The 22,500-nt window shown below is 45.7% G+C and overlaps 2 protein-coding genes across 2 annotated transcripts in view; one reads left to right on the top strand and one right to left on the bottom strand.

The window, feature by feature from the left end:
- Positions 1-22,500, bottom strand: part of LOC135103823 (uncharacterized) — a 92,300-nt gene that overhangs the window by 69,036 nt on the left and 764 nt on the right. The window contains exon 2 of the mRNA XM_064010625.1: positions 11,896-11,976. The gene's annotated coding sequence lies outside the window, so the exon portion shown is untranslated. The remainder of the gene's footprint in view (positions 1-11,895; positions 11,977-22,500) is intronic.
- Positions 13,848-21,538, top strand: LOC135103822 (uncharacterized). Its single transcript, XM_064010624.1, has 3 exons — positions 13,848-14,106; positions 16,884-17,341; positions 18,444-21,538. The coding sequence occupies exons 1-3, from the start codon at positions 13,974-13,976 to the stop codon at positions 18,564-18,566; spliced, it is 714 nt and encodes a 237-aa protein (XP_063866694.1). The 5' UTR covers positions 13,848-13,973; the 3' UTR covers positions 18,567-21,538.

Below are 22,500 nucleotides of genomic sequence, written 5' to 3'. Positions count from 1 at the left end.
CATTGTTTAAATACTTAATTTTGCACTATAGTCTTTCAATATTTCTCCAGCCTTCCTGTCCCGCCCCCTAAGAAAGACACAATTAAATTCTTACTCTCTCGTTCTTCTCCTGTTCAAGTCACGCATTATGAGAGTAAACAAAACGAAGAGTGCAGACGTAAATTCGATTAATTATCTATGAATTTTAAGTACCGTATGGATTTATTAGTGAAGTTTTGTCTGATTTTTCGTTTTTTTTTTTTTTTTTTGGGTGGTGTTGAGGTTTTTGGTATATATTGTATGAGTTTAATGTTTCTTTTTCTCTCGGATATACTTGTTGATAAAACGTGATTTTTTTTTTTTACGAGTAAGAAAACCTAGCACTTGGGATGTAGTTATTATTTTCTCTCTCTCTCTCTCTCTCTCTCTCTCTCTCTCTCTCTCTCTCTCTCTCTCTCTCTCTCTCGCTCGCTCGCTCGCTAAGCGTATGTGTGTATATTTTTTTCGCCTCAATAAAAAAGCTGTGATCCTTCGTTTGTTATGTTTAGATAAGAATGTTTACGAGTTAGTCACCACCCCCTTAACTTGACTGACCCGTTGTGTGTGTGTGTGTGTGTGTGTGTGTGTGTGTGTGTGTGTGTGTGTGTGTGTGTTTGTGTTATAATAGTCAACATCATACGCACAACTCACTCAGAACGGGACTGTTGACTGGACACACACACACACACACACACACACACACACACACACACACACACACACAGTAGCGGGAGTGTGTCAGTGGGCAGCATTCATACACAGCACCGACCCTCCTTCCCCTTCACAATGGCCTGGACAGGGGTGGGGGGAGGGTGGAATCTGGAAGAGGTGGGGGAGTGGGTGGAAGAGGACACTTAACAAAGGGAGTGGACAATGGTCTCTTACGACGGACACGGGCGCCGAGGAGGAAGAGGAAGAAGAGGAGGAGAAGGAGGAGGAGGAGGAGGAGGAGGAGGAGGAGGAGGAGGAGGAGAGTGTCGATTCATTAAAAAATATGAGAGTTCTTGAGTTAAAATGGGAATAAACACTGACTTTGTTACCGATGTGGAGAGAGAGAGAGAGAGAGAGAGAGAGAGAGAGAGAGAGAGAGAGAGAGAGAGAGAGAGAGAGAGAGAGAGAGAGAGCAACCATATACCGATACAAAGGATAAAATACAGTGAGACAAAACAACAATCAACGTACAGACAAACGAACACAAAAGAAGCAACAAAAAGGTAACGAAGTCTGGTCAATACTGATTTCCCCCTCACTCTTTTTTTCCCTTGACTCTACATAAAAACTGGAACCTCTTGCCTTGTATTTTCTACCTGGCAATTCGTCTTTTTTACCAGAGAGAGAGAGAGAGAGAGAGAGAGAGAGAGAGAGAGAGAGAGAGAGAGAGAGAGAGAGAGAGAGAGAGAGAGAGAGAGAGAGAGGTTTACAAAGAAAGGAGACGGAAAGTAAGTGTCGATTAAGTTTAAAGCTTTTCAAAGACATGGACACCTGTTACAAAAAGGAAGAAAGAAAAGTATTTAAGTCTCTCACACTTCTCCACCTATCTTTATCTCCCTCCCTCTTACATACACACACACACACACACACACAAACAAACACACATCACCTAACCTAAGACGAGACACAAACACAAAACACATAAGAACCAAGGGTCAGAATTTACCTAAAGGATCTGACAGTGACCACTCAACCTTTGCACGGCATCACCGCTGATCTCCAAACACTCGTCGCAAAACACCAATAGATATGAGTCCTCAGGTTCCGCTAGTGTCCGAGGCTCAGGGTGGGCGACGGGCAGCACACGCGCCTACAACATTAGCATATCAAGAGGCAGGAGAAACAAGGCTCTCTCTCCCCCACCTGTGTCTGGTTCAACTCTGAGGAGACGCTGACAAACACACTCATCTTGGATTACGAGTAGTGTGGAGGAGGAGGAGGAGGAGGAGGAGGAGGAGGAGGAAAAGCAAACGAATAAGAAAAGTTGAAGAAAAGAGTGAAAAGGGAGGGAAGGAAGGAAACGAATATGAAAAATTGAAGAAAAGAGAGAAAGAGGAAGAAAAGCAAGAACACGAACAACAAGAACGATAACAAGAGAAATAAAAAGAGGAGAAGGGGAGGAAAAAGCTAAAGAAACTCAGTAAAGGAAGATGAAATAGAACACGAAGAACAAGAAAAACAACAGGAACAGGAGGAGGAGGAGGAGGAGGAGGAGGAGGAGGAGGAGGAGGAGGAGGAGGACGACGACGAGGAAAAAAAAACACATGGAGAAGGAGACGAAAAAAGAAAGTGAAGCAGGAAAAAAAATAATATAAGAGGAAAAAATAAAGAACACGAAGAACAAAAACATGAAGAAGAAGAAGAAGAAGGAAAAAGAAAAAGAAAAAAATAACTTCCTACCTTACACCACACAAAAACCTTTAAAGAACCAGTAACATCAACAAAGCTCAACAGACAGGTGCTTACCTCACAACATCTCACCTCAACACCTGAACAATTACGTAAAGAGACCGGTTAGCTTCCCTTTCACTTCACCCCTCTCCCCCCCCTCACACACACGCCGCGACACAGACACACACAGAGAGAGGCAGAGAGGGACAGGGAGCACGTGGTTCGCCGCTAATTGGACTGAGAACTAAGGAAAACAGGATTACTTCAACACAACACGAGGAGGAAAGGAGGCGAGTTTGAAGGACAGCCAGATTCATGTTTTGCCAGTGCACATTTTTCAAAACGAGCGCCACTTGTCTAAACAGCTTCGGGTCCTTTGGCTGTTTGGGGGTGAAGAAACGGGAGAGGGAGCAAAGAGTCCTCCTCCTCCTCCTCCTCCTCTTCTCCGTGCAGGTGTTTCAGTACAGGATTTTCTCTCTGTTTTCTTTATTTCGGCAAACAATCGGCAAACAATGCTAATGGAAAGGACGCGTGTTTGTCTCCAGTGATCTAGTGGGTTGTCTTTGCATAATATATCCTCTTGGCTTGTTTATTTTTCCTTTTGTAGGGGATAGTTGGGGGGGAAGGCGTGTGTGTGTGTGTGTGTGTGTGTGTGTGTGTGTGTGTGTGTGTGTGTGTGTGTGTGTGTGTGTGTGTGTGTGTGTGTGTGTGTGTGTGTGTGTGTGTGTGTGTGTGTGTGTTATGAAAACGCGTCCAAAGAAAGAAATAATTCCACCGTCACCACCACCACCACCATCACCACACAGAATCATTTCCTCCTCGCGGATGACTGAACGCCACGACCTGGAGAAGACGCGGCATTCATCCTTACCCCAATGACCGACTGACTACCTGGCTTTCAATATCCATCCCTCCTCTTCTCCTTCCTCTTCCTCCTCCTTCATCTCCCTCATCATTAGGAGGACGTGTTCAGCCTACGTACGCGGCCTTTCCCAAGCACTGTAGGCCTAACTTCTATTCAACGTCAGGGGAAATCGTGGCGAAAAACTGATTTATTGATCGTCTTTTGCCTCTTCCGCGTTTCAATTTCCAGCGACACTGATTCACTCAAAGACCCGAAGCTGACCGAGGCTCCGAACACCTGCCAGAAAGCGAAACACGGGCAGGTACATGAGAGAGCCTTGAAAAACTGTCTCAAGAGTTTGTAGGGTAAAGGGAGTCTGCAGGAAGTAAAGTATGGTATAAATTAAGCCTGGAACCGTATTTTGGAGCACAAGAGACAAGGAAAGCTACAAGAGGCCATCAGGTATTTCAGTGTGTCCTTTTTTTTTTCGTTCTTTTTGTTGTCCTATTCCAGTGTTCCTCTCACATAAAAAAGAAGAAAAAAAAAAACTACAAGTGGCAGTCCCTGTATAGAGAACATGCCTACCTGTTTCCACCTATCAACCTATCCATGTATATGTCTAATCTTTTAAATCTCCCTATTGACTGCACTAACAGCCTGATACCCCCACAGTCTATTCTATTCATCCATCACAAGCTGAGAACCTTTTTTTTTTTTTTTCTTTTTCTATTCATTCCTTAAACATAAATTCATTAAGCTTGAACCTGTTGTTTCTCGTCCTTTCCTGATTACTGACGCTGAGGATTTTGTTCGCATCACCTTTGTTATATTCCGCATGCCGCTTAAAGACATTTCAAAATTCATCTGTCTCTCATAAACACCAAAGATGATTAACAATGATCAGCGTGAGCTTTTTTTTTTTTCAGCTTCTCCCTCGCTTTCCCAATCTCTCACTCTCTCTCTCGCTGTTAATGATCAAGAATCTTCCTCAAACTCTACCTAGAATCATGAAAACCTTCTTGGAATCCTGCATGACGGCCACACCTCACTAGCCAGTTGAAAGCAGCAATAGTTGAGAGGCAAGGCGAGGATATGTTCTGGGAATGCCGTCCCTCCATCTGGTCGCGTTACGTGCGTCATTGAAAAAAAAAAGTATGAAAAAAAATAATACGAAACGATATGGGATAAGTGTTCCGGAAGACATAGACGAACAAATTATACACATACACACACAAAAAAAGAAAAAATAAATAAATAAAATAAATAGCAAAAAATAAATAAATGAATAAACAAAAGTATGTTAGAAAATACAGGTAATATTTAAAACTTCAATGCACAACTTGGTTACGGAGAGAGAGAGAGAGAGAGAGAGAGAGAGAGAGAGAGAGAGAGAGAGAGAGAGAGAGAGAGAGAGAGAGAGAGAGAGAGATTGGGAAAGCGAGGGAGAAGCTGAAAAAAAGAGAAAAAAATAACATAAAATTGCTTGGGCCTGTTGCTCCCACTTGGCGTCCCTGCCCCCCTCAAGGTCACCCTGTAGCGGGGGCGGCAGCAGGGGTACGGGCAGGGCAGCTTTAAGACCCTCCATCCCCCTCTCCCCCCAGCCAGCCAACCACGCGGTCCTACCTAGGAAACAAACACACCAACCAACAAACAAACAAATAAACATTCAAACCAAAACAAAATAGAGGCCGAGATAGTTCAGCTTGAAAGCGAGAGAGAGAGAGAGAGAGAGAGAGAGAGAGAGAGAGAGAGAGAGAGAGAGAGAGAGAGAGAGAGAGAGAGAGAGAGAGAGAGACTTCAATTTACTTTCTTTCTCGTAAATGTAACACAACGAAACGCATGCGAGGGATGAGTGATGTAATATGCAAGAGAGAGAGAGAGAGAGAGAGAGAGAGAGAGAGAGAGAGAGAGAGAGAGAGAGAGAGAGAGAGAGAGAGAGAGAGAATAAATAAATAAACAGATGAATAATAAATAAAAAATCATTAACAAAAAAAATCATCGTATTTCAGCTTCTCTCTCTCTCTCTCTCTCTCTCTCTCTCTCTCTCTCTCTCTCTCTCTCTCTCTCTCTCTCTCTCTTGCATATTACATCACTCATTCCTCGCCTGCGTTTCGTTGTGTTACATTTACGCGAAAGAATGTAAATTGAACTCTCTCTCTCTCTCTCTCTCTCTCTCTCTCTCTCTCTCTCTCTCTCTCTCTCTCTCTCTCATGACTCAGAGGTTACAGTTTATTGATTGTTGTGGCCACCGGCGTCATGGGGAGGGGGAGGGGGAGCTGGGAGTGGGCTTTATGAGGGGAGACTTTACAGCTTTGGGAGGGAGGAGGAGGAGGAGGAGGAGGAGGAGGAGGAGGAGGAGGAGGAGGAGGAGGAGGAGGAGGAGACGAGTATTTTTTTTGTTTTTGTTTTATTGATTCATTTATCTATTAATTTGTTTAGCTATTCATTTATTAATTTGTTTATTTGATTATGAAGGGATGAGTGTTGTTGTTGTTGTTGTTGTTGTTGTTGTTGTTGTTGTTGTAGTGTCAGTGAAGGTGAATTAATGATATGGTGGAAAAGAAATATTGGTTCGTAAAAAGTACAAAAAAGAAAATTAAATTTCTCTCTCTCTCTCTCTCTCTCTCTCTCTCTCTCTCTCTCTCTCTCTCTCTCTCTCTCTCTCTCCTACTTCTTCTCTCCCTGCAATAACAACAACAACAACAACAAAAACAACAACAGCAACTACTACAACTACTACTACTACTACTACTACTACTACTACTACTACTACTACTCCTACCACCACCACCACTACCACTAACTACCACTACTAACTGCAACTACTACTGCCATATCTCCTGCTGGGGTAACAAAAACGTTTCAGTTGGCACACTGTAGTCATTATCAATCCCTCCTCTCCCTAACACTCCTCCCCACACTTTTTTTCTCTACCATTTTTTTGCTCCTGTCGCTTCCCTCTATCTCTCTCTCTCTCTCTCTCTCTCTCTCTCTCTCTCTCTCTCTCTCTCTCTCTCTCTCTCTCTCTCTCTCTCTCTCTCTCTCTCTCTCTCCCATGATCGATGTTCAAATAATAACCTGTAATTCAGAATCCCAGTCGATATCTCCTGTCAAAGCAAGACCAGTCACCACTCGTGAATCCTGCACATTTACTTATACACGGTCAGGTTCCCAGTTATTCCTCTCTATCTTTTTTTTTTTTCCAAGTTTTCGGATAATATTGAAGTAGCATTAACGTTTTCACTTGTTAGGTTAGGTTAAATTAAGTTAACTTTGGGGATTGTATTTTCCTTGGTTATAAAGATTTTTAAAAGGCATTATTACATATATATATATATATATATATATATATATATATATATATATATATATATATATATATATATATATATATATATATATATATATATATATATTAAAAAATGTACATCAGGAAGAGCTCTCTCTCTCTCTCTCTCTCTCTCTCTCTCTCTCTCTCTCTCTCTCTCTCTCTCTCTCTCTCTCTCTCTCTCTTACTCACTCTAGGAAAGCGACTACTACTGTTTTTTTTAACCCTTTATGTCAATGTTTCCGGTGTTTTTTTTTCCCAGAACGTCACTTTTCCATCAGCACTTTTTTCCCCTTTCAATAAGTGTGTGTGTGTGTGTGTGTGTGTGTGTGTGTGTGTGTGTGTGTGTGTGTGTGTGTGTGTGTGTGTGTGTGTGTGTGTGTGTGTGTGTGTGTGTGTGTGTGTGTGTGTGTGTGTGTGTGTGTGTGTGTGTGTGTGTGTGTGTGTGTGTGTGTGTGTGTGTGTGTGTGTGTGTGTGTGTGTGTGTGTGTGTGTGTGTGTGTGTGTGTGTGTGTGTGTGTGTCTTCACTTTTTTTCACAAATTTACTTTGGTAAATGGATTTGAAAGTACTAGGTGACTGCGTGAGGTTAATGGGGGCATCTCTCTCTCTCTCTCTCTCTCTCTCTCTCTCTCTCTCTCTCTCTCTCTCTCTCTCTCTCTCTCTCTCTCTCTCTCTCTCTCTCTCTCTCTCTCTCTCTCTCCATCAGCATTATGCATTCAAGCTGGTCATGGTATAAATCAAAATAACGGTGTGTGTGTGTGTGTGTGTGTGTGTGTGTGTGTGTGTGTGTGTGTGTGTGTGTGTGTGTGTGTGTGTGTGTGTGTGTCGTATATTAGAAGCGAGGCATTTTTTCTTACTATCTTCTTCCATCAAGTTTTAAGTAGCACACACACACACACACACACACACACACACACACACACACACACACACACACACACACACACACACACACACTCACACACACACACGAAGTCACTAAACTCCAAGATAATTTTTTTTTCTTTCTTTTCTCTTACTCTCGTGTCTTTAACTTACTAAAGATGACCTTCACTAAATATCACGACTCTCTCTCTCTCTCTCTCTCTCTCTCTCTCTCTCTCTCTCTCTCTCTCTCTCTCTCTCTCTCTCTCTCTCTCTCTCTCTCTCTCAGGAACCAGTCTACAAATGGGTTTCTTCCCGAGCCTTTCACCAACAGATAACATCACTCATTAGATAAACACGGTGGCATGAGAGGAGGAGGAGGAGGAGGAGGAGGAGGAGGAGGAGGAGGAGGACAGGGAGAAAGAAAACGATATAAACATGGGAAAAGAAAAAGAAGGAAAATACAAACGAAAAGAAAACAAGAAAAGAAGAAGGAAACGCGAGAGTAAGAGAAAGAGAAACAAGGACGAAAAAAAAAAAAGGAAAATTATTACTAAGAATTACAAGGGAACTTTAAAAAGCAATAGACCTTCACTATATCTTCCCGTTGTCGTATTGAAGGAAGGCCAAGTGATCCAGAGAGAGAGAGAGAGAGAGAGAGAGAGTGTGTGTGCTCGTCCGATACTAGTGTTCATGGGGGAGGTGTTTGTGTGTTACTGGTATGGTGATCTGCGTATAGTGTATTGGGAGGGACGTATAGCAAAGGAGTAGGAGGAAGAGGCAGAGATGGAGGACGAGGAGGACAGAGAGGTAAAGATGAGAGAAACGGAGGAAATAAAGAAGGAAAAGCAGAATATCAAGGTTTTAAGGAGAGTAGAGGAGAAAGCTAAGGTGCAAGAGACAAGGAAAGGTGCGGACATTTCCTAGTTACCTGCTAAATGTCACTGATTCACGATTCATGAAGGCAAGTGTGAACGACCTTCGCTGCTACAACTACTACTACTGCTACTACTACTACTACTACTACTACTACTACTACTACTACTATTGACATTGCTACTATTGCTACTACGACTATCACCTAACCTAACCTATATTATTTCTACTACTACTACTACTACAACAACTACTACTGTTGATATTGCCACTATTGCTACTACTATTATAGCCTAACCTAACCTTTATTATTTCTACTACTACTACTGCTACTACTACTACTACTACTACTACTACTACTACTACTACTACTGCTGCTGTTGCTGCTGCTGCTGCTGCTGCTACGTATTGCTATTGTTAGCATTATAACTCCTGAGGGTGCGCACGCGCGGATCTTGTGTATGTAATCGCAGTACACACACAAAAGAGAGAGAGAGAGAGAGAGAGAGAGAGAGAGACAGACAGACCGACAGACCAAAAAACACAGACAGACAGACAGACAGACAGAGAACACCAGAGTCACAGGTGCTACAAATCGGGAAAAAGAATAAAGAGGAACAAAATTCAGAAGCTAACAATTATGACAGAGAGATCGCGATTCAGACATGACGCGCCGTGAATCCCTAACGAAGGTCAAACATTGCCTGTCACAGGGAGGGCATGGCGAGGCTGTCCGATGAGTCACGCCGCTCTCTTTCTCTCTCTCTCTCTCTCTCTCTCTCTCTCTCTCTCTCTCTCTCTCTCTCTCTCTCTCTCTCTCTCTCTCTCTCTCTCTTGAAAAGATACTTCGAAATCTCTAGGACTGGGTAACCGTTAGAGAGAGAGAGAGAGAGAGAGAGAGAGAGAGAGAGAGAGAGAGAGAGAGAGAGAGAGAGAGAGAGAGAGAGAGAGAGAGAGAGAGAGAGAGAGAGAGAGAGAGAGCATTAAGCTGACCCTTAAAGCTACCTTAACTAACCTAACCTAACTCTAACCTATCCTAACCTAACCCAACTTAACCTAACCTAACCAGCAATGACTGAAGGATTGACAGGACACAGGAGTCATAAATACACACACACACACACACACACACACACACACACACACACACACACACACACACACACACACACACACGTACATCACCCTTCCTCCCCTAATTAATCGTGTCTTTTACCTTTATCCTATTCCAGTGATCCTAACCTTGCCTCCTTATCCTTAACCCTATGCCCTTTAGTCTTATTCACAGCCTCTATATCCTATTTACCCAAAGCCCTTTCACTCGTATAAGAACAAGAAGGTAAGGGGAATTGCAAGAAGTCTCTAGGCATACACGTGGCAGTATTTCACCTCCACTAGCATCGCTCTTCCTTCACCTTTGCACTCTTATCCAAAGTCCTTCAACTAAGTAAGAACGTAAGAGAGTAAGGGACGCTACAAGAAGTCGTCAGGGGTACACGTGGCAGCAGTCCTTGTCCTACTCTCGTATGTCCCTTCCCTTCACCCCTGCTCATCCCTTCCCGCCTCCAGTAAGCTCGAGCACCCCTGCATCCCCTGCTCAAAACCCGCATGATTACAAAATATCAGTGGAAGATGCAAGGTCATCAGTCTTACACGTGTCAGTCCCTTTCCTTCTCTTGTACATCCCTTCCCTTCCCTTCACCACGCGTCCCTTCACCCCTGCTCACCCCTGCCCGCCTCCAATAAGCTCAAACACCCCGTAAAGGAGCCACCATCCCCGTGTTTACCCCCGGGGCCACCCAGCGCCTCACACGAGAACAATGGCCACCCGCCGGCGCCCGCGACCGCCCCGTCAAAGGTGTATTATGTCCAACCCGGATTACCCTGCCCTGCCCGCCGCACCTGGTTGGTCACTGAGAGGCGCCCACACCACCTACTCCTTCGTCAAGCCCTCAGTGGTAAACATCCCGTGGTAGGACTAGGGACCATAATACTGTAGCACTTCTGTCCGCGCAGCACCTCCATTACTTTCAAAAGGTTCTGGTTGAAGTTACACGGTGGGGTGGGTGGGTTAAGGAAATTTTTATGGTTATAGTGACAGACTAACAAGATTTCTTCATTATTAATAGGAGAAACAGCTTTGAGAACCCGGCTGATCATCTCCGTGGCTTTAGAAAACAGTCGTGGTGGGGGAGCAAAAAGCGTTTCAGAATATAGAGCTAGAGGTACTAATGGTTCAAGCCGAGATGCAATGCCGGAATTGGAGGGAACTGGTTCTCAGACAGAGTGGTATGTGACTGGGATGGGCTGGATTATCAGGGTTGTTGGTTTGTGCAGAGTCAAAGGGGAGATTTAAGAGGAAATTAGGTACATTTATGGTTATGGGTGACTGGTGGGTGTTCTAGGTAGGTATATTTTATGCAGGGACTGCCATATGTAGACCTTTTGGCTTTTTTCAGCTTCCTCTATATTCTTATGATCTTAATCTTCCGATTTTTTTATTTCCCCGATTTCTTACTCGAGTATTTCAAAACCCAGTTCCTAGATTAAGAATTATCCATCATATTGCTTAACGTTGCATTCAGACACTTACATTCCATCGACAAAACCAATTGACGAAGTCTAAAACACCAGTACAAGTAGACACATCCATGGTCCACACAGAGCACAGAGGAACACAAAGAAAGAGCGAACAACAGCAGAGAAGACACGCTGGATGCCTGTTACGAGACTGTGATGAGCCGCACTGTCCAATACAAAGCACTGAAATGTGAGCAGCAACAAAGACTATGCAAGTAAACCAGTAACCACACACACACACACACACACACACACACACACACACACACATAAATAGACTTACTGACCACAGAATCACAGGTGTTACATCACGCACCACAAAAAAAAAAAACACACTAAATAACGAGGCAAAACCATAAACACAACACATAAACCACCAAACCATCACCCCCATACAAACACACACACACGTGATGCCCCCTCCTCCCCTCCTCCCGGCCACCCCACACTGTTGTACCTATACCTTCGCTTGAGGTGAGTGAGCCGCGGAGGCAGGTAACCTAGGTAATACCTCGTCAGGATGATTCCTCGACCAACGCATCCCGAGCTACCGCTTTTGTTCCTCTTTATCTCCAATCTTCATCCTTCCCTCTCCTTTTGTCCTCCTCCCCGAAGCCTAATCTGCCGCCCCGCCCCTCCACCTCCCCCTCACCTCTCCCACACCATCCGCCCCTACTTTGAGTATAATCCCTCAGCCAGTTTTACACTCATCGACCCAAACGTTGTCTTGTATCACTAAAACACCTCCCTCTTACTCCTCCTCCTCTTCATTTTCCTTATCCATATCCCTCTCCTCTTATCAGCTCCTCCTTACATCTCTTACTCCTCCTCCTACTCCTACTCCTACTCCTTTTGCTTATCCTCATCGTCCTCTTGCTTACATTCTCTCTCTCTCTCTCTCTCTCTCTCTCTCTCTCTCTCTCTCTCTCTCTCTCTCTCTCTCTCTCTCTCTCTCTCATCTTCCTACGAGCACAAGGGAAACAGAAGAATGCTTTACTCACGCTGGTGTGTCACGTGTTCCTCTCCTTGAGTGGATCTGTAAGGGCAGTGAGTTTGGGAACGTGTGTGTCGCCTCTCCGTCACTGAAACAAGGCAGGGATAGTCAACTAGGTGATGAGTACTGTCGTCCGCTTATACATAACCAGTGTTGGTTGACTCGTTCGTCTCAGTGGGAAAGAAAATGTAACAGTGTGTGTGTGTGTGTGTGTGTGTGTGTGTAAAAAATTCTTTCACTTATTTTGAATATTGATAATTTGCGACTTAGTTTTTCATCTTATATATTTTATTATTATTATTATTTATTTATTTATTTTATTTTTTGATGGACCATTGAATTCACATTTTGTATCATTTGTTTGGTGTGGTCATTGAAATATCTTTTTATCTGCCTATCGACCTGGCTGTGTTTGTGTGTGTGTGTGTGTGTGTGTGTGTGTGGTGAGGGAGAAAAGCCGTGTTTCAAATTACACCTCAAAATGCGATACAGGACAGGGAGGGGAAAAAAAAAAAAAGTCAAAGTTTAGAAGCATTCATTTCCTCTTTGTGTCGACTTTGAGGCGCGCGAGGAAAGACAGGAGGGAGGACAACCAGCGGCAAACTACGACACGAAATAACTTTGTCTCGTGAAAAGAAACACATCCGTAGAGATAATATCAGCAAATAACACACACACATACACACACATACAGTAAATAAATCATCGTATGTATCACGTGCAGCGAATACCTCGAGTTTAAAAAGAAAACGAAATTGAGAGCAAGGAGACAAAAAAAAAAAAAAAAAAGTCCTTATTATGAAACTCAGGATTTCATTAGTATTATTTTGAAGGTCAAGGGGAGATGATAAGATCGAGTTCACTGATGCAGAATCCTGATATGAGACAAGGGAGGCGCTTGAGAATGCGGGGTGGCGTCAAGTGTGGCAGGGAGGGACACATGGGCTGGGTGCAGTGGTCTTGAAGCAATCAATTACGGGAGTCAGGTTGGCGGTCAGCGAGGTGTTTACACAAAGGGAAGGCGGCGGCGGCGGCGGCAGCGGTGGTAGTGGAGGGGAAAGGCTGTGGGGGAGTGTGACAAGCCCCTTGACGCGCCACTACGCTCTCTCTCTCTCTCTCTCTCTCTCTCTCTTTCTTGCCCGCCACGCGCCGCTGCCCGACGCCTGCCACAATGCCACCACCACTTGCATCAGATTCCTGCAAAATGTTATGTAATTCGTCCAACATTAGCTAATACGGTTTGTAACACACACACACACACACACACACACACACACACACGCGCGCGCGCGCGCGCGCGCGTCAACACTTCACGGGTGGCTGCCAGTGTCACGATCTCGGAAGCTCAAGTTTTTGCTTTCCGGGATGGGCGCGGGCGTCATGCCGCCACGTGCCCTCGGCCTGTGGGTGGGGATGGAGGGCTGTCCTATAGGGTTCACTTGGTTTTGGTGAGTCAGCCCCTTGGTCAGCCCCGTGGCCTCAGCCTACTGCCTCACCCTCCCAAGGAGCAACTGCTATCTTGCTTACAGCCTTATTTCATTACTTTAGCTTTTTTATCATTAGATTCACCACAGACAGAAATTAGAATTGATAAATAAGCGACCGTATGTTTATTTTGATGTAGAGATGTTTGTTTACAAGGAAGAGGCGCCACTTGCATCGCCTCTCTCATTGGCCAGTAAACCGCCACGCCACGCCTCCACGCAGTTACCAGCTATGAGTTTCCACCGCTGAATTTTCCTGATAAATACAACCAAAACAGTGGTATTTCTTAGGGAGAATGCTACGGCACCAAAAGATGAGATATTTATAAATGTCTGTTGTATTCGCACAAGGATGACAATACCAAAGTTGGTGGATAAAGTAATACTGCGCCTTATAAAGCATGGGTGCGGGGGAGGGGGCGGGGTCTGCGCGCGCACCTGTTAACGGTCATATGAGAGGAGGGAGTGAACCTGTTAGTCTTACTCGGTCGCTACACATTGAGGCAAGCTCTTGAGTTCAGTTCCCGCGGTGAGGCTGTACCGGCAACACGTATTGTGACTTGTGTCCGTGTCACTCCGTGGGCATCCACACTTGTCAGTCATGATCAACTTGTTAAACGCGGGCGCCGTACCATTTGGCTACACAAGTGACAAAATAGAGAGTGATTTCCCAGGCTACATTGAGGACTGCATATCTACAGGCATGAGCTGCCACTACGTCCCTGATCTGCGAGGTGAGTGAACTCTGTCGTGGCGAGGAAGAGCGACTGCATGCGAGGAACTTCAAATATTTTCTGACTTTGTGTTTACCCTTAGCTGAAGTGTTACTTTATGCATCAAGTTAGTTAGACATACAAGTTAGTTTGAAGTGGGAATAATCATACAGGCTGCGCGGGCTGGACAGATGCTGGGGATGGCGCGAGCACGAGCCGTGGCCGCACCTGTTGCAACTTGTGGTGGCCCTCGTGACTGGCGCCCTGGTCATCACGCCTGTTTTACCCACCACCGCTTGCTGCCAGAGTACATTGCAGCACAGTGCCTGCAGTACTTACAGGACTGACTTGTTTCTATCCACCCCCTCATCAAGTTCAAACACGCACTGGGTACGTGGTGCGGGTTACGACGCAGGCACCGTTACTTGTTGCAGGGACGCGGCCAAGACTGTGTTGGCATCTCGGGTATAATAGCCTCTCGGTCAAGGTATCTGGGACGCCAGGGAAAGTGTTGGGTCATAATGATACCATGACTATGATTTGTTTATTTCTATTCATGTTGGTTCGGTGACTTGCCAATCGTCTTGCTGTGATGACTGAGTGCCTGGCGTGTTGGTGCAGGTTACGCTGCTACGTAATTAATCATATTTATGAACATACGTACTCCTCCAATCTGATTTTCTCCCAGGTTTTATTGAACGTATTATACTTAACGAAGTTTTAAGTTTTATCTATTGCGTGAGTTTTAACGTGAATAACGATGTAACGGACTTGACATCTAATTGTTGACGTGAATCTGCTGTTATCAGTAAGGCTTGTATTTTGAAACACTTTAGGCTTTCATAACTAAGGACTCCTTTCAAACGAAACAAAAATCATCAGTCAGTTTCTCATGGATGATTTCTTTTCCTCGGGCGATGCTGAATTCTCGTCACACTTTTATCAGAAGCAATAAAACGCCACTGTGATCTCCACTAACTCACCACAGCTAGGACAAAAGTCGAGATGAGATGATGATTTATCCCAGCGTGGTGATTCTTGGGTTCCGTTCCGTTCCGTTCCGTTGAGGTGCGGTGACTGGTAACATGTAGGTACCAGAGGTGTAAGCCTCCCTGCTCCTCCAGTCTACATAAACCTTCTCGTGTTCAGCGTAAGTGGATGTCATTGTGTTAACTAAGTGTTATGGATGTATCATTTGTCACTCCATACATATGAATTAACATTCGAGGTCGATGATGTCAGTGTGTCAACTAAGTGGTGTGGATACAATGTTTGTCACTTCATACGTATGACTAACATTTAAAGTCGTCTATATGTACTTCATTTACTGGCAATTCACTATATGAGTTTTTTTTTTGGTATAAGGAAAGAAAACTGCAGGTCGGTGAAGAAACATGCTGGAATCTGGTGGAGTACGAAAGGTCATGAGATGAGTGGAGGAGAATGCTCGTGTTTATATGATTCGACGTTAGGTGAAGGATGCTCGGGAGTGGTGGGTGTGTGGTGGGGACTGGCGTGTGTTGCGGTGAGTGAGGGGCAGCAGGACTAGTGTTAAGGTGTTTGGCGTAAAACTCTGCGTGATGTGTTGGCTGCCTTTCAAACCTCACTCGAGCAGCAGAGGTAATTGTATCTCTTATTGTTATGAACTACACGTGTTTTATCTATTTTTCTTCGCTACAAGAATGAAGTGTCATCCACGTATTATATTTAAGGCGTTGCATCAGTAACTTCACCTTGACTAACTCCCCGGGGCAGACGCTCCGCGGACCGCGATAGGAGGTAAGTCTACGGTTACCGCGTGTAGTACTTCATCGTGATCAGCGCCACCTGTCTCGTGTGAATGGTGTGATGAGTTGTGTTCTTCGTGGCTGATAAGATAAAGCAAGGTCCCTGCTCTCCAGTGACAGGTGTGATGAAAGGGAAAGTAGATACTTTTGTCAGTGTTGGTGTGGAAGGGTAGGCAGGCCTTCCCTGAGGTGAATCACTGGTGAGATAACTTGTTGGTGTTACCAGTCAGGTGGTCGTTCAGGCTTCGTCTGTATTTCTCATCAGCACTCGGAATATTCCACGTTATGAGTCAGTATTTGTAAAGCTGCTTCAGTCAGCTGGCTCGGTGCTTTGTCAGTCTCGTGCAGCGGGCTCGTCAGGTGGTGTGTTGCGTGGAGGTCACCTGGCAGTAAGGCCGCTGCGTGTCTCGGTGGGAGGGCTGCGCGGTCATTAGCTTTGCTCGTGGTTGTAACCATCTCCTTAATTGTTTTAGTTTATAACCTGTTATTACTATTGCACGACAGTGACGACATGGCAGTGAGCGCCGCGGCCAGGTGCGCCGCTAATGTTTGTCTCTCCCTCCCCTTCATGGTTTATGAATCTTGCAAAACTGTTTCCCAATAATCAGCTAAACGTCGCGTCATAACCTCGGCGGTGCTGCCCAGGAACACGTCCTGTGCAGAGTGCCCTCCGCCCCCGGGGCTCATGGGCTTGGTGGCTCTACTGATGCTGAACATCTTTTCCTGAGCACTTGCCAAAATCCAGCCACACTTGTTGCAGTAAAAGCATGTGCAGCTGATATGACTAGCTGGTGTTGTCATGTGATTGTGACGGGCACGCATGACATCACTTCATTGACCAACATCTCACACACGTAGGTATGCCGCCCTGACCTTTAGCTACACCGCAACACCGAGGCAGGAGACGGTGGCGCAAGCAATGTTGAGTTAACTAGATAAGATGTTGAGGTGTGCACGTTAGGCAAGCACCAAGGAAATCACAACTAACTTTTTTTCTATTATCCCCACCAGGCACCTTCCCGCTTCCCGACGTCATCATCAGCAATACGCCTCCTCCCTCTCCCCTCCGCCGCGTCCGCTCCTGCCACGCCTTCTTCCCTGAGAAGACCGAGACGCTGCCCCCCTCCCCGCTCACTCCCCCCGCCACGCCCGCTGTGTTTGATGGTGAGCCAGGAGTGCAGGCGCTGCAGACAGGGCTTGACCACATCCAGGAGGTGAGGCGACGGCTGCGGGACAACTCCTCCCTCAACCCGCTACAACTGCCCCAGCTGTCCTGGCCCTTGCCTGCCCACGCACACCCGCAGTCCAACCGCAGGTCTGTCGGGGAAGAAGCAGAGTCTGCCCCAGAGAGGAGAGCCCCAATGGATGAGTCGCGAGGGGCAGGCAGCGGGGAGGAACACCACCGCTGGCGCCTGATCGGGGGCGAGCTGAGGATGGTGGCAGACCAGTTTCAGCTGAACAAGTCAAAAGTAAGTATAAATGTGACTCTTCGTCTTGTCTGTCCCCTTTACCCCCTTTACAGATCAAATTCAGTCTGCATCCCCTTCCTCCCAACACGCGGCAGTGTCCGAGTGGGTGCACGTGTGGGTGGGAGGAGAGGGCGTGTACACGTGACGGACACTCCGTGCGGATAATGGCTTCATCTCATTAATTATCGTCCCGGACTATCATGACCGGCTCGGAGGCGTCGAGTCGAGAGCGCGGGGGGAGGGAGGGAAAGGAAATGCATATGTAACTTTCACCAACTTTCACTGAGTTCAGCGTCCGTGTGTTGCCTTCACCTTGCTGTGTGGAGTCACTTTACCATCTATGGAGCTTTGCTTGAGTGTGAATAGGCGCCGCATCCGTCAGGCACGAGGTGAGCAGCCTGCTGCTGCTCACGGCCCCACACCAAGACAACGCGGGCTGGCCATCTGACGCCCCGATGGTGCCGACACGCGAGCACCGACTTAACGGGTCAGTGACTTGGTCAGATAATCGCTCGTTAATCCCGTAATTATAATATGATAACGAGACACACGTGCGCTTGTTACACCTCCACCACCTGCACCCTAAACGTCCGCTCATCGACCTGATTAGTTTGGGGCGACATGTTTTAATTCGTAATGATCCTCACGCACTGACATCTGGTTGGGCTTCCTTGATGGGCTGCTGGTGGTGGCCAGGTGCCATAATGAACCCATCAATGTGTGTGTGTATGTGTGCAGGGGCCTGTTAGAATGGACGTGGGATGGCCGGCTTGGTGTAGGATACGTTGTGAGTGCCACATAGCTGCGTCTCCAGTGCCACGCCAGACAGCTGCTGCGGAGGCACGAGGTGGCCGCGGGAGGAAGACGAGAGGCGGATGACTGAGTCTTTTTTGAGTGACTTAGGGCGCCGCTGCATTCATGTACTTTGCCACTCTTCCAACACCAATCACTTCCACTGAGTTAGCTCTGTCGCGCACAGAACCGTAGTTATTTCCAATATAATTGTTGATATAATTCCTGATTTCATATACAGTCAATCACACTCCAGAGCTTCACACAGACGCACATGCTAGAAGATCTAATGATTGTCCTCTTCTTGCAGGCGTCCGGCAAGGGTAGCAGCGAGGCGGCGGCACACACCGTGGCGCCGGCAGTCCTGGGCAGGTGCCTGGCGGCGTCCCTCCTCTGCCTGGTGTGGTGGCGACTCTACAACAAGTTACGCTGATCGGGCGAGGGATGGCGGCGCTTCCCTCGTCATCATCTCGCCCTGTGCGGCCTAATCAAGGTCAAGGTCTGGAGGGGCCGGTGTGCCTCCAGGGCCTCTGTGGCCTCCTTTGAAAGCCGTTGTGTCAAAATTTGTCTATGGTGTGCATTGGGGGGCGGCGACCGAGATGATGGTGAGAAGCCGCCCCCGCCTCCCTGAGCGCGCCGTTTCTTGGTTCCTGCCACGCAAAATAATCGTCACTGCGAGGCCGCATTCCCAAGACCCATGTACAGACCAGTGTTGTGAGGGATGCCTTGCTGAGAGATGTGTTCCTTTGCAATTATTATTTTGTTAGAGGTTGTCCAGAAGGTTCTGTTCCAAGTGTGTAGAACAGACATCAGTAGTTTCTGCTTAAAAAAAATGTTTGGATATTTTTTTTTCTGAGTCACGTTGCACAAACCTTTTCTTTCCATGACTTGGGCACGTGAACATTTGTACAGATGCTTCGCTCCTCTTTTTGTTTTCCTTTTAGGATAGTTGATGTAGCTGGTAAGGTTCATATTTTGATAAGTATCGTGTGTAAGACGTCCAAATCTCCCAAACTAACTGTTCCATCCCGTCAAAGTCACACTACACCTCTGCCCGCTGTCTTTCATTACGGAGGAAATCTCTCATAAGACTCGAGGAGAAGAGGAGGTGCACGTGAGCTTCACCAACTTCCCTGTCTGTCTCTCGAAATTCAGAGGACGCAGCGTGGTGCTCTCGCTCCTCCTCCTTGCCTTTGAGTTCGGAAAATAAGTAACTCGAGGGGTTTCCATGCCAAGCTAATGTGTGAAGGTTTAGGACCGCCTAGTTGTGTTAAGCGCCACGAGTCTGGAGAATGTGAGGGCCAGAACAGGAATCTCTTTCGGCCTTTGAAGTGTTGTCGCGTAGGCTCAGGTCAGTCTTGTATATTTTGACTCTGCGGCGGTGAGTAAGCTTAAGCCAGGAACGGGTGGACGGGACAAGGTGTGTTGAGTTAGGCTAGACCACCACTGCCGCTGCCTCTTGATCTCACTAGCCATTAGTAGACTTTCTTTCCGCTCAGTGCTGGACTACCAGTCTTTCAGGGGAGGAGTGCCGCTCCGCCCCCGTACGTTTAAGTGTTTCGCGGGCGTCTACGCGTCCAAGTTAATGTAAATGTCTTTCAAGTTACGCATTAAGGTCAGTCAAGGGGGCGCTGTCTTCACCTCCTGTAAACTAAGTTCTTTCAGAGGGGCGTCGCTTACTGCCTCAGATATAAAGTCTATTTGAGGGGTGAGGCGACTCCCCCGCCCATTAGCCATAAGATTTGAAGGAGGCAGGACTTCGTTTCAGTGAGCCACGGGGAAAAAAAAAAAAAGATAAGTAAACTACCCAGCAAAAGCCGCAGGCACAACTTGTGGGACCAAAGTTCAGAAGTGAAGATCTGTGTAATTTTTAAAAAAGAAAAAGAAAAATGTTTGCTGTTCCATTCTCGCGGTGATCTGTGGGAGGTCATCCTGCCTCCTTTCGGTGTAAAAGACAGATTTTATGGTGCTGTACAGAACGACTAGCAATATTCCTTCTATGTACACTGACTGGCAACTCTGATACGAACGAACGAAAAAAAATAATAATACTATAATGTTAATTCTATCCTAACGTAATAATATAATGTTAATTCTACCCTAATGTATCAACAGCGAGTGGAAACCGTACATTTCCTCCTGAAGAATCTCGCACTTCAAAGCGTATCAGTGAGAGCAGAATAATGATGACTGATGAAGCAACGCCGTTCGGATCAGAGTGCTGAGTCTGTGTCACGTTCATCAAAGCTACGTGACGTGATACCTGCGCGGGGCCTCAAGGTGGGCTGGCCAGGTGACGCCCTCAGCCCTGTGAAGCCTCGCCAGCCCATGCCAGGGACCCGCGCCCCTCCCAGCGCTGAGGGATATATATTTATTTTTACTCCCGGAAGTTTATATAATTTGTTTTCCTTCTTTCTTCTGTCACGACATTTACATTTCACGGTAAAAGGATTTGCATGTACGAATTGGTAACTGAAAGAAAGAAAAGTGTTTTTTTTTTTTTTCTACATATTGTTAAAAATGTGAAGGAAGATTTTTTTTTCTTTTTTGTGGCAGAAAATCTTATGCTACCAGTGACGACTGGTCCTTATGTCTACTTTGTGTGTGTGTGTGTGTGTGTGTGTGTGTACTTCAGTTACTCAGAAATGTTCACTGTTTTTCGAGGCCTTTCAATTTCTTTTAATATTCCTTCGTATGTATGTAAAGTTTTTGATCGTATAAAACTATTATCATTCGTGTGTGTGTGTGTGTGTGTGTGTGTGTGTGTGTGTGTGTGTGAGAGAGAGAGAAAGATCGCAAATTACACGTGATTCTGACAACGGTTAATCAGCTTACCTTCCTTCACGCAATATTTTCTTCTGTTCAGTTAAGCGATAAGTTATGTAATGTAATACCTATGCTGGAGTGCTCTTGTGAACTATCTTACGTGTTCTGTGGCATCTTAACACACACACACACACACACACACACACACACACACTTTCTCCTTCGCTGTACCGCTCTTTTTTCTAGTCAGGACACTTCACATTAAAAGACAATTGACCAGGTTATGTATCAAGGGCGTGAGACCCAATGATCTCAAAGAAGCCAAAACGCCGCTCACCAGGAATGCCGGAGCTCTGCATTCCTCCTCCCTTCCCTTCCCTTCCCACCCACCCGCTGTCAAAACACACTAGACTACCAGGCTCATTTGCAGGATCTCAAACAATAAGTGCAATAAATAAGTAGTTTCATTGCAATAGGACTGACTGACCAGCCAACCAACGCACGGGAGTCTGATTGATGGATCATGTCATCTATTTTTCACCGACTTGAAAATATTTTCTTGTGTATGTGTTTTGCAGTGTTCTCAATTTTTTGTACGATACATTAGGTTATAATGTATAAATAAATCACGGAAGTAGATTCCCCGGAGTTTGCCTGCCATCCTGGGGAAAGCAGCGTTGAGAGAGCGAGAGGAGGAAGCTGAAGGATGAAGTTAAGGGTCATTTTAATTTACTACTTTTAATAGGCTCTAAGGGAAGTTATTGGGGGTTTACAAGGCTGTTTATTATTATTATTATTATTATTATTATTATTATTATTATTATTATTATTATTATTATTATTGTTACTATTATTATTATTATTAATCTAGCGATAAAATTGTATCACTGATGATAAAAGACACTCATGAGAATCCGTGTGGTAATCTTTGTACCTTTGGAGAACAACCCTTATGGAAACCTGAGAACACGCACCCAAGCGGGATGTGTGCGACGCTTCTCATGTATACTCCGGAGAGAGAGAGAGAGAGAGAGAGAGAGAGAGAGAGAGAGAGAGAGAGAGAGAGAGAGAGAGAAACGTTAAAAACTTTGACTGCTTTGAAAAGTGGAAGGGACGCAGAGAGAAATGCCAAAGGGGAGCACTTGGAAGAGACCAAGGCACCACAAGACTACCACCTGCAGGCCTGGTGGCTCCTCGCAGCTTCCCTTACTTCCCTATGTTCTTACGTGCCTCCAGAAGGTAAGACTTGTATTTACTATTGCTGATTGACACTTCATTCTCCAGACAGGTGCATGAATATGGTAAACACCGAGAGCATAAATGAAAAAACACAGTAAAATTGAGCCTCGTTTATTTCTTACACAATATTGTCTTTCACGAAGGAAAACTACAAATGTGACGTACACATAAGTAAAATGCCATTATGGAGATCAAAGGTGGACAAGAGCATTGTATCACTGAAGTGAGCGTATCCAAGCCTCGACTCGTGATCCGCTAGAAGCTTTCATCGACAAGACGTGTGTTCTTAAACATTTTGGTCTCATATCTCACCTTATAATGAAAGCTGCTGTGGTTTTTCAAGGACGTAGTGAAAGTTACTA

The sequence above is a fragment of the Scylla paramamosain genome, chromosome 9 (assembly GCF_035594125.1).
Source record: "Scylla paramamosain isolate STU-SP2022 chromosome 9, ASM3559412v1, whole genome shotgun sequence".
NCBI classification, from domain to species: Eukaryota; Metazoa; Arthropoda; class Malacostraca; order Decapoda; family Portunidae; genus Scylla; species Scylla paramamosain.
Note: the sequence above shows the minus strand (reverse complement) of the source record. Positions and strands in the feature narration are given on the sequence as shown.